Source organism: Juglans regia, chromosome 12, assembly GCF_001411555.2.
Source record: "Juglans regia cultivar Chandler chromosome 12, Walnut 2.0, whole genome shotgun sequence".
Lineage (NCBI taxonomy): Eukaryota > Viridiplantae > Streptophyta > Magnoliopsida > Fagales > Juglandaceae > Juglans > Juglans regia.
In genome coordinates, this window is record NC_049912.1 from 15,669,634 (window position 1) to 15,682,829 (window position 13,196).

The following is a 13,196-nucleotide window of genomic DNA, read 5'->3' on the forward strand; positions in this document are numbered from 1 at the left end:
GAAAATATTTTTAAATGATTTTGTAAATTTTTTATTTTTTTAAAAAATATTTATGATGATTAAAAAAATACATAAAAATAAAAAATAAATAAAACATCACGTTTGGGACACAATTTCGGGCTAATTCTTCAGTAGTCGTAGAACTGTTTTTTTTATTTTTTTTTATTTTTTATGGGTAATGCTACCGTTATCGTTCTACCTTACCCTTTTTACTTTCCTTGTCATGTTTTTTTTTTTTTTTTGTCATTTTTGCTTCTTTTTTTTCTTCCTACGTCGTCTTCTCTCATTTCATTTCGTCTTCACCATTCTATTTTGTCTTCCCAAATCCTCATTTCATTTCACTCTGTATTTTTTTTTATTTCGTTTTTGCTTCCCCTTTTTCTTCCTTCCCATTTCATCTTCCGCTCCAACCCATTTTTTCCCACCAATCCATTATAGATTCACTCTCCTCTGATTTCATCTCTCTACATTTTTTTCTCAATACAAGGCCTACTCGACTGAAGCATAATGATTTCTTGATAACAGAATACATATTTGAATAATTTGAAATTAAAAACCTCGTTTCTGTTATGCTCCAGCAATTTGTCAGCAACTGTTCAAGAATCAAGAAAATTTTACTTACTACATACAACTCAAAGGCATGCTGCAGTTGGTGTCTATTGTTTTGAAGAATCCTTCAAAGGAATCAAAGTCTGGAAATAGAAGTAGGAGATATTACCAGAAAATGTTCAATTAGTTCCTTCTTGAGAAGTATTCAAGTACACCACCACCTTCAATTGGGTTTTCAAATTGGTCCAAAACCAAGAAACCCAAAAGAAAAATTCCAAGTTTTCTTACGCGTTCTCAAACAATTCACCGAAGTGGGTTGAGATTTATGAAGGGTTTGGTGTGTAGGGCTTTGCTGCAAACTCAGTATTCGAATTAATGCTCTTGTGAAACCAACTTTATTAAAAATACAAGTGTGAGGGTCAGATTTTGGGGGGTATCGGAAATGGATCCTTTGAATGGCCTCGACTTTAACTACGTTTTTGGGAGAGAAGGAAGGAAACAAGGAAGAGCTTTTGGGAGAGGAGGGAAACAAAGAAGAGAGGGAAAAGCTACTTCACATTTTCGGAAGAGAGATTTCTTCAAAGGGTTGCTTCACGTTTTTGGGAGGGAGGTTGAAGAAGGAGAAATTTTTTAATCTATTAAATCTTTTCACATTGGCTGCCACGTCAAGCGGGATGTTCAAGCAGTGGGCATAGCTTTATCCTATTTTTATTTAATGATTTTTTAATAATATTATGAATTTAAAAAAAAACATATTTAAAAATATATATAAATAAAAAAAACACTTTATGGATCATCCCACACCCTACACCTGATGTGTGGGGTTTTATTTTAGTTTTTTTTCTTCTCTTTCTTTTAACAAAACTTAAGGAGAGATAGGTTGGAGAGAGGCTAAAGAGAACTTGAAGAGAGAGAAAAATATTGAGGAGAGAGAGAGAGAAAGAGAGGTCGGACAGAGAGATTAAGGAGAGTGAGGAAAGAGAGAGAGAGGTGGATCGAGAGATTGAAGGTGATGGCTGGATGTAGATAAAGCTTAAAAAAAAATGTGAGGTGTGGGGTAAAGGATGCTGCTACGTCCACAGATGAAGGCCACCAAAGTGAGTAAATGTGATATGAACTCGTGGGAATGGAAAACAAAAAGTGTTTTTTTTTTTTTTCTCATACATTGTTTTAGAGAGGTTGGAGGTGATGACTGGATGTAGATAAAGCTAAAAAAAATGTGAGGCGTGGGAAGTGTGAGGTGTGGGGTAAAGGATGCACCACAGATGAGGGCACCAAAGGTGGCCACCGAAGAGAGTAAATGTGTTTTTTTTTTTTTGCTTTTTTTTCATACTTTTTTTTATATATCTTTAAATAATGTTTTTTAAAAAATTCACAACACTATTTAAAAACACTTTCTTAATCACTAAGTTAAAAAAAAAAAAAGAATCGGTGGTTGCTTTTGATGGCTTTCATCTGTGGATTAAGCATAAAATAGTGGCTGGTGTAGAACCAAACTCAAAAAATAAAAAGCCAAATAGTCCGGTCAGAACAAAGTTAGTTTGTTGGTGATGGTAGAGAATGGCATACTGCCCTTTCCCAAAACTCCGAGGACCACGCTTCCCCATGCATAGGTTCTACTTATAAAATTTTAAATCACACAATTTCAATGAAAAAACACCACACAAATTTCATTGAATTCTAAATCAAATATATACAAGTGCAGGAGCTGTTTTTGGTAACTACATATATACAGAAACCAAAGTTATGCGAGAATGAATTTACAATAAATGAAAATATTTAGAGTAAATGGAAACGGCTAAAATGCTATATTTGACTTGATTCTTTTGACTTGGTTGATTTGATCTTGATGCATTTTTGTTGGCATGATTGTTGCAATCTTCCTTAATACGCCCCCGCAAGATAGGGCTTCCATCAGCAAGGCCAATCTTGGATCGAAGAAGTTCAATATGTTGCCTGGACAATGGTTTGGTCAGCAAGTCTGCAAGCTAGTCCTGAGTGTGAACATGTTTGACCTGGAGAGTCCCTTTTTGAACCAAGTCACGGACAAAATGAAGGTTTATTTGAATGTGCTTCATGCGAGAATGATAAACTGGATTAAAATTGAGATGAGTGGCTCCAAGGTTGTCACATAACAGAGAAGGTGGATCTTTGAGGGGAAATCCAAGTTCATTGAGAAGGCCAAGTAACCACATTGTTTCCGAGGCTGCATTAGCTAATGATCGGTATTCAACTTCTGTAGATGAGCGTGCAACAACACTTTGTTTCTTTGAGCTCCAAGAGATGGGGTTGGTATCAAGAAAACTGATGTAAGCTGAAGTAGATGAACGATCATCGACATTTCCAATCCAATTAGTATCGGAGTATGTCATGAGATGCCAAGGAGTGTCCTTTTTGAGCTGAATGCCGTGAAAGATGGTTTGCTTCAGGTATTTAAGTAACCTTTTTGCTATTGTCCAGTGTGTAATTGTGGGCTTGTGCATAAATTGAGACAACTTGTTAACTGTAAAAGATATATCAGGACGAGTAAGTGAAAGGTATTGAAGACTCCCAATAACTCGTCGAAATTCAGTACTACCAAAAGAAGCTATACCATCAACAATTTTAAAGAAGTACTTGTAGATAAAGGAGTTGATACATCCTTAGCACCAACCATGTTGGTTTTGGAGAGCGAGTCACGGATATATTTATGCTGGGATAGAAACAAACCTGCACGGATAACTTCCACACCCAGAAAATAGTGAAGAGATCCCATATCTTTCAAAGAAAATCTAGCACCAAGCTGCTTATTGATAGAGTGCACAAAGCGGGAATCATTTCTTGTAAGCACAAGGTCATCTATATAGACCAGAAAATAGCATATAATGGAGCCACTTTGATAAATAAAGAGGGACAAATCAGCCTTGGAGTTATGAAAACCAAGGTGAAGAAGAGCATCCCTAAGAGTGGAGTACCATGCCTGAGGGGCCTGCTTAAGACCATAAATTGCTTTACGTAATTTTCACACATGATTGGGTTTGGACAGATCCTTGAACCCTGGAGGTTGACTCATATACACATCCTCAATAATGTCCCCATGCAAAAATGCATTGCTAACATCCATTTGTCTTAAAACCCAGCCTTGCATAACAACAACAGTAAGAATAGATCTAATAGTAGCTGGTTTTACAACTGGACTAAAAGTCTTCGCATAATCAATCTTGGGTCTTTGAGTATACCCTTTTGCAACAAGATGGGCTTTGAAGTGATTTATCGATCTATCAAGCCATCATCCTTTCACTTAACCCGAAAGACCCACTTACAACCCACAGGATTTGAGCCAACTGGTGGGGAAACTAAGTCCCAAGTGCTGTGTCTCATAAGAGCAGTGAGCTCTCCAGACATGGCGGCATGCCACTAAGGCATGGATAAAGCCTAGGTCACACACGTTGATTCAAGACACGGTGGATGGGGGTGTTTGGTGACAACATTTAGTTGTTTGGGTTTGAAAATATTGTTCATAGATCTGGTGGTCATGGAGTGTGTGTGACGTGTGGAGGTGGGAAGTGATGTAGTGGGTTCGGAGTTGAAAACAGGGGAAGGGGAAGGGGACGATGTGATGAGAGCAGATTCACAATGGGATTCAAGCACAGGTAAAAGCAAAATAGATGTAGAATCCAAATGATTTTGAGAATCTAGAAATCCATGAGAAGGGGATATACGGGTATTACCTGGAGGGATGAGACCGTGGCGGAGACATTTTTCGAGACCACTAGAACGGCGTGAGATGGAGCCAACGAGGGGACTGAAGGCATGAACAGAACGACGTCGTGGGTGGATGGCACAGCAGACGGAGAAGAAGATGAAGGTTGGGGGGAACCAAGGGAGGCTAGGGTTTGAGCTTCATCGAATATGACATGCCGAGAAGTGTATATTTTCTAGGTAACGGGCTCAAGGCATTTGTATGCATTTTGGTTTGTAGAATACCCAATGAAGACACACGGGCTGGACTTGGGCTGGAGTTTGTGTGTGTTATAGGGCCTGGTAAGAGGGAAACAGAGACACCCAAAGGATTTTAACTTGAGGTAGTTCGGTTTTTGGCCAAAAAGTACCTCAAAGGGTGTTCTATATTAATGAGAGGAGTGGGTTGACGGTTTATGAGGTAGGTGGTAGTATTGAAGGCATGGGGCCAATACGAGAGAGGAAGATTGACATCATGAAGTAAGGTAAGACCAGTTTCAACTAAGTGATGGTGACAACATTCGGAGATACCATTTTGTTGAGGTGTGTGAGGGGCAGTAGTGTAGTGACTAATGCTATGGAGAGAGAGAAACAATTTGAGACTGATATATTCGCCACCATTTGCTTGAAAACGTTTCTCAACAAGAATTTTGAATTGGGAAAAAATGGTCTTAACACAAGACTTTGCATTGATGGGATAGAACCACATATATTTTGTGTAATGATCAATGAAAAGCAAATAGTAACACGAACCATCTAGACCAAGACAATGAGAGGGTCCCCACAATCAGTATAAGTAAGATCTAGAGGAGCATGACTTTGAATACTCGTGGACCGAAAAGGTTGTTGATGGGCTTTATTAATAGAACAAGATAAACCAATGTTTTGAATACCGTACCGGACGTCGTACCGGTCAAGGCACTGGAACGAAATATTTCGGTACCGGTACCGTTTCGGAATAGCATTTCGGGATAACGTTTCGGGATAGTCGATATATAAATAAATTATATATATAAATATATATAAAAATTATATTTCAAAATAATAGTCTATATATAAATACATATATATAAAAATTATAAATAGTCTAGTCTAAATTAAGGGTTAAAAAATAAATTTGTAGTTTGAAAAAATGAAAAAAAAAAAAAAAAAACATACAGGCCGAAATATCGGCCGAAATATAGGCCGGTACAGGCCGAAATTTAGTCCGAAATGGCCGGTATTTTAACCGGTACGGAACATATATCATACCTGTACTGGCCGGATGGCCGAAACGAAAAATTTCGGCCGTACCGGCCGGTACGGTACAAAATTTAAAACACTGAGATAAACACAAAGAGTTCATTTTATTATTCATAATAGGAAGTGAAATTTTTTTGACAAGATGTTGGACAACTTTAAATGACGGATGTCCAAGATGCTTGTGTCACCCATCAAACGAGGTTCGTTCATGCACATTAGCCACCATGTTGGAAGAGGAGCCCACTAGTGATTTCGAAAAAATGTAAACGCCACTTTCACATGCACCTCTTAGTTGGGTCGTTCCCATGATCCGATCCTTCACAAGAAAATAAGAAGGGTGAAACTCAACAAAAACATTATTTTGGGATTTGAAATGATGAACAGAAATTAAATTTTTGTAAATATTTGTGACACAAAGAGTATTATGAAGAATAAATGTCTGTTTGAGGGAATTTAAAGTCAATAAACCAATGTGTGAGACAGCCAAACCTGACCCATGCATCACCAATTACAACTTCATCAGTGCCATCATACTCAGAGTGAATAGATAAATTTGCCAAGTCACCAATAATATTGTGAGAAGAACCAGAGTCAAGAAGCCACTTGTGATCCTGTTGATTTGATGTAATTGCACAGTTCACCGTGACTTTAGATGAATGAAGTTGGGGATAAGACTTGGCAATGTGGCCCATTTGGTCACAAAATTGACATTTTGGCTGATAACACCACTGATTGGGTGTATTAGAGTACTTACGATTGGGCGGGCATTGAGAATTTCGATTTTGGCCTTGAGGCCGAGAGGGCCCACTGGCCTTATAAGTCCCTTTTGATTGATACCCAGCAGAAGCACCAGACTTTGGCTTGTTGTGGTGAGAAAAATTTGTCGAAGCTACGAGTTGATGGGTTTTCATCTCCAAGCTAAGGATGTTTCCTGGGCACAAATCGGCGCTACAATTTCCCTAAAATCATAACCCAATCCTTTAAGAATATAGAGAGTAAGATCATCATCAGAGATGGGATGATCGATAGGTGCGATTTCATCGACAAGGGCTTTCACCACATGCAAATAATCAGGGATGGAACGAGTTCCTCGCTGAATCAAGACAAGTTCTTCCTTGAGTTGCGTGGCTCAAGTTCTAGATTTACTGGCATACATATGGTTGAGTTTCTTCCAAGCCTCATGGGAGGTTTTGACAGTGGCGATGAGGGGAGTAATGGTGGGGGAGGTTGAAGCCAGAATAGCACGATTAATTTATCCTGACGAACCCAGTGAGTTTTATTTAACTTGATGGATAAGGTGCCAACAGGGGAAGGACACTGTGAAATTGCATTGACATAGTCAAGGGGATTATAGCCGATAAGGAGAGCTTCAAATTGTGCTCTCCATTTAGGAAAGGTAGATAGTGTCAGTTTCTCAAGGATTTGTGTAGAAATATTGAGAGCGATGAGGGTATTTTCGGTGGGTGAGATGGGATGAGAGTGGATGGGTAGACGTTTGTTCTGAAGAGGATGCCATTTAAAGAAGAGGATCTGTTTGCTCGTGAGAGTAGGGCTCTCTGGATACCATATAAAATAAAAATAAGCTCAAAGGCGTGGAAATAACATTTTGGTGTTATTAGTGATAAAAAAAAAATGTTAATTGTCTACTCAATTTGTCCCCTCATTTTGACATTTCATATATTTTAATTTTTTTATGTAATAGTTGAGGAAGTGATTATTAGTATATTGATTTTTTTTTAAAAAAAATATTTTAAAATAATAAATAAATATAAATGAATAAATAAAAAGACTAAATTTACCTAACGGTCAAATAGAGCAGTACGCACTGCTCAAAAAACAAAGTAGAAGTTTATGGGATGAAAATAAGAAATAAAAAATCTTCACAACCTCCTAACATTTTACACTCTATATTATTTTTTTCTTTTATCAAATATTATTATATAAATAATAAATAGAAAATTTGAAATAATTTAAAAAGAATAAACTCAAAATAAATTTAAAAAAAATATTAAAAATTTAAAAAATTTAAACAAATATAAAATATAGAATATGACGAAGATTGTGTAGGAAAGCACAAGAAGAAAATACTTACAGCAGATTCTCGTATCAGTTATTGAACAAAGTAGTTGTAGTTGTAGCAAATATCCATTAAATTCTTTTGGAATTATTATTATAAGCAATTGGTCAAACCCACGTGCACCGTTCTGAATTGGGTCTGTCAGAATTAACATTATAGTACCGACAGACACCAACTAACGTACACCCGTGCCGCGATGATATGTACTGATAGTGGTTTTCATATTTTTTTTTATTTAATGATTTTTTAATAATATTATAAATGTTTTTTAAAAAAATATTTAAAAATAATAAAAAAATAATTTTACATATAATTATGAAATACGTAAATATTATATAATCATTATAAAAAAGAGTAATCTTTTATTAAAAAATTAATTTTTTTTTAATGTAAATTTAATATTTATATATTTTTTAAAAAAATAATTACACAATACAAGTATAATAAAAACCGAAATAATCCTGTTGGAACAAAGTTAATTTATCGGTAACGGTAGATAATGGCATAACGTGAGCGCTGATCCAGCTGCTGTAAGTATTTTAATTTCTGACAGCCAAGGAGATGTATTGATTGAAGTTTCGTCTTTACTTCCGAAAGCGACTCAATTTTCCCCTGGCCTGTTTTAAATAAGTGATGTCCCCCGCTAGCTCTTCCCATGCCCACTTGAGTTCCAAAATTGAATCAAACTACCGAACCCCTTCATTTTTTATTTTTATTCACCACCAGAACCGAAGGATAATCATGATGAACTCTCATTCTCAGGAGCATATTGTAATGCTACCATTCCTGGCACACGGACATCTCATACCATTTCTTGCACTAGCAAAGCAGCTCCAACAAAGAACTGGCTACACCATCACCATTGCCAGCACCAAGCTCAACATCCAGTACCTCCGCTCCTCCATTTCTGCCGACTCTGATTCCAAAATCCTCTTTGCCGAACTCCCCTTCTGCAGCTCTGCCCACGACTTACCTCCCAACACCGAGAACACCGAAAACTTGTCTCTGGACAGAATTGTAAAGTTCTTTTATGCTTCCCAGAGTCTTGAATATCCTCTCTTGCGCCTTCTCAATGATATCATAGACCAAGAAGGGCGAACTCCACTTTGCATAATTTCCGACATTTTCTATGGGTGGGCTGTTGATGTTGCAAAGACTGTTGGCACCGTGAACGTCTCGTTCAGCACCTGTGGCGCCTACGGAGTCTTGGCCTACGTCTCGTTTTGTATGAACCTCCCACATCGTTCCACAGATTCCGATGAGTTCCTGGTGCCGGGCTTCCCAGAAAGTGTTCGTTTCCATCGCTCTCAACTGCATCCATATCTGAGAGCTGCTGATGGTACAGACGTGTGGTCTAAGTTTATGCATTCGCAGTTTTCACGTTGTCTGGAGTCTTCTGGGTGGCTGTGTAACTCAGTCGAGGAAATCGAACCTTTGGGCCTGGATCTTCTCATGAAATATATCCGACTTCCTGTTTGGGCTATTGGTCCTCTTCTTCCCCCAGAGGCTCTTAAGAGCTCGTCCTCCTCACATGCAGGTGTTTCCAGACAGCGTGCAGGGAAAAAACCTGGTCTCCCACTTGAAAAATTCCTCGACTGGCTTGATTTGCAAAGTCCCAATTCGGTCCTCTACATTTCTTTTGGTTCTCAGAACACTATTGGTGCCTCCCAGATGATGCAATTAGCCATTGGCTTGGAGGAGAGTGGAAAGTCTTTCATATGGGTCGTGAGGCCACCCGTTGGTTTCTACCTGAACAGTGAATTCAGAGCGGAGTGGTTGCCAGAGGGATTTGAAGAACGAACGAAACAAAGCAGACGAGGTTTGATTGTCCGCAACTGGGCGCCCCAGTTGGACATTCTTTCACACAAATCGACGGGAGCTTTTCTGAGCCATTGCGGGTGGAACTCGGTGTTAGAGAGCTTAAGCCAGGGCGTACCGATTGTAGGGTGGCCAATGGCGGCAGAGCAATCGTTCAATTCAAAGATGTTAATAGAGGAGATGGGTGTGAGTGTGGAGTTGACAAGAGGGATCCAAAGTGTGATTGAGGCGAAGGAGGTGAAGAGGGTCATAGAATCTGCCATGGACGAACACGGAAAAGGGGAGGATATGAGGAAGAAGGCAGCTGAGGTTAAAGAGCTGATAAAGTTAGCAGTACGAGAAGAGGGAGAAGAGAAGGGTTCTTCTTTGAAGGCAGTGGATGACTTTGTGAGAACCGTTCTTTACAAGAGATCCTAGATCAGCTATGCATGGCCTATCGGTGTTCGAAAATCATAGCAAAATTAGAGTTGTTTTCGGTAGATTAATGTATCAGGATCGCCAACATTTTGCGTGGTTTATTTGTGAACTGAGGACCTCGATCTGTGTGTGCCGAGGATGTTTTCTGTTGTATGTCATACCATGAATCTTAAATATGTTTATCAAATGTGTTTATTATATTTTTTATTTTTATTTTTTTTAATAATTAAGGAAGTGATTTTTTTTTTTTGGAATTAAGAAAGTAATTATTAATGAATTTGTCTTTTTATTTTTTATTTTTTTCATAATTAAAAATGTTTAAAAAATAGTTAAAAGAAAAAAATTACTTACACATTTATTTTGCACTTAACATTGTCCTTTTTCAGTAGTGTTTAAATTAGAAGGGTGATGCTAGATCCATCTTTAGCGGGTATCGAGATTGTAAATTTTGTTTTCTATTTTCTTGTTTTAAAGCATTTTTTTTATATATTTATAAGAGAAAATCAAAATAAAATATAAAAATTCAAGAATAAAATATAAACAAACACAAATCTTAAAAAATGAACAAAATGGGTAGATTTTTTAGGTACAAAGTCTCGGTGAAAATATCATTTCCCAAATTAGAAATGGATTTTTTGTTTTGCTATTAACTTATTTATGCAACGTCATCTTTTTTGTTATTATTTTTAGTTCTCTTTACCGAGCATGGCTAATATAGAGTACTAGCCATGCTCGATAAAAAGAAATAAAAATAATAACAAAAAAGATGACGTTAGACAATTAAAGTGGATTGGAAATTGACAAGGACAATGCTAGCAGCGTACCGTTGAGCTTTTTTTTTTTTTTTTTTCATTTTCGTAATAATTTTGTAATATTTTTAATTATTAAAAAATAGAATTTTACTATACAATCTCCACCACATTCTACACTATATATTGCTTTTAATTTTTAAAACTTTTAATATTTTTTTTAATTTTTTTTTTGAGTTTATTCTTTTTAAATTATTTCAAATTTTTTATTTATTATTCATATAATAAATATTTGATAAAAGAAAAAAATAATACAAATTAAAAAAAATATATGAAATGTGGAGTTGAGGAGGTTGTGAAGATTTATTCTATGCAATAAATGGAATTAACGGGACCATTAATTTGTAATAACCTTAAACTATCAAAAACGGATCTCCAAAGATTAAATGATAAAGTTACTACTAAATAACAATTTGTATACAACTATGTAGTAAAATAATATTATTTTAAATTTGATTTTGACTTTTATTTTTGATTTGATGTGTTTAAATAAAATAAAAAATATTATTATATTTAAAGTTTTCTATAAGTTGTGAAAATATTGTTAGCCTATCACTATCCAGTTGCACGTTAGATCCAGCTACGGACTTACTAGAGCTATCGCGCATCCTAGAATTGGGGACCACTATGGCTCCTCTCTTCTAGAGGAATGAGCTAGTCCACTCCGGAACTAGAGCTGTAATTGAGCCAAGTCAAGCTGAGTCTTTGGTTTGTAGATCTCGACTCGATTCAAAATACTCGAACTCAAGTTTAAGCCCGAGCTCGAGATTTTTTTTTTAAATTTTTTGTTAACTCTCAACTCGAGTTCGTCTCACAAACGAGTTCGAGCTCGAGGTCGAGATTTTTTTTTTTTTAATTTTTTGTTCACTCTCAATTCGAGCTCGTTTTACAAACGAGTTCGAGATTTTTTTTTTTTAAATTTCTTATTAACTCTCCACTCGAGCTCGTCTCACAAACGAGTTTGAGTCGACCTCGAGCTCAAATTTGAATATTTTTTTATTATTATTTTAATAAGATTTAATAATTAATAAATAAATTAAATAAATAAAATATCTAATATTGAATTTATACAACTAACAAATAGAACCTTTATTGAATTATAAAATTTTCAAAAATTTATAAATAATTAATATCTAACTAGTTGATATTTATCCAAAAAAATATATATTATATGCCTACATATATTATTAATTCATACATTTAATATGATAGCATATATCTATTTCATATATGGTTCCCATATACTAGTATATGAAATTATTAAATTTTATCGACTAATTATTATACAAATTATAAAATATACCTATGAAGTATATCCACTATATAGACATAAGTAATTAAATTACATGTTACATATTTAATTATAAAAGTGGTATGTATATATTATTAGCTAATACATATATGTGTGTGTGTATACATAGGTGTATGTATATATTTATTAATATATGAATGAGTTTTAATCGAGTCAAGCTAACGAGTTGACTCGAGCATAAGCGAGGGGGCCTTAACAAGCCTTAGCCGAGTCGAGTTGAGTTTTGTCGGGTATGTGTCATTTACAAATCGAGCGGGTATCTACTTTTACGAACGAGTTTTTTTTTTCATGAGTCAAGTTCGATTCAAGTTTAACTGAGCGAGAGTATCGAAAAATTAGGCCTCATTTGAATTCAGAAAGTGTTTCATCTCATCTCATCTCCTCATTACAACTTTCTCAAATTTTCACACAAAATATAATAAAAAATTCAATTTTTGCAAATCCCAATTCAACTTTTGCAAAATTTAAAACAATAATAATATTAAAAAATAATATTCTAATAATATTTTTTTTAACTTTTATATTTTATTTAAAACTATCTCATCTCATCTATGAATCCAAACCAACTCTAAGAGTTGGAACATGAGAGAACTCACTGCAGAGAATGTTAGTTCAATGTGATTAAAGTAAAGAAAAATGTTTGGTGTAAAAGAGATTTTATTTAAGAAAAGTTGTATGATTTGGTTAGAAAAATTCTAATTATCATTTCTTATACTACATATCATTATATAATTTGTCTGTTTTATTCTTTTATTTAAATGTATATATTGATGTGTAAATATGCGTGATTAAATAAAATGAGAAAAATGACAAATCACATATTAATATGTGGTGTGTGGATGATAAGTGACATTTCTCATTTGATTAATCATAAAATTGTTTTATAGATTAAAAAAATAAAAAATAAAGAGAAAACGCTAAATAAACCGATGGTTCTACTCATTAATTGAACTAATTATTATGATTTTTTCTTAATAATAGTAAAGGAAGTTATCATTAGTGAAAGACTCAAAAGACACTTTTATTAGTGATTATTACTGTGTATTTTTAAAAAGAAATGTTTAAAAAAATGTGAAAGAAAAACAAATCAAATTGTAATGATCTGTCCCTCTTGGGTACTTCCCTCTGGAAAATCACATGCCTATTTCAATTCCCTCTTGGGTATTGACCGTAGGCTAACATCCTTGACACCACGAATCCTCGGCTAGAATTTCAAGAGGAACGAGGCGCCACATCAGCAATAGGCTTGAAG

General features: G+C 35.3%; 1 protein-coding gene across 1 annotated transcript; it reads left to right on the plus strand.

Annotated features, from left to right (window-relative positions):
• Nucleotides 1-8,249: 8,249 nt before the first annotated feature.
• On the plus strand, nt 8,250-10,005 carry LOC108993834 (UDP-glycosyltransferase 92A1-like). Its single transcript, XM_018968868.2, has one exon. It carries the CDS (start codon nt 8,330-8,332, stop codon nt 9,821-9,823), a length of 1,494 nt encoding a protein of 497 aa, XP_018824413.1. The 5' UTR covers nt 8,250-8,329; the 3' UTR covers nt 9,824-10,005.
• The last annotated feature ends 3,191 nt before the right edge of the window (nt 10,006-13,196 follow it).

What these genes read in the sequence shown, in the direction of transcription:
- LOC108993834 (XM_018968868.2), top strand. Translation starts at nt 8,330, where the DNA reads ATGATGAACTCTCATTCTCAGGAGCATATTGTAATGCTACCATTCCTG.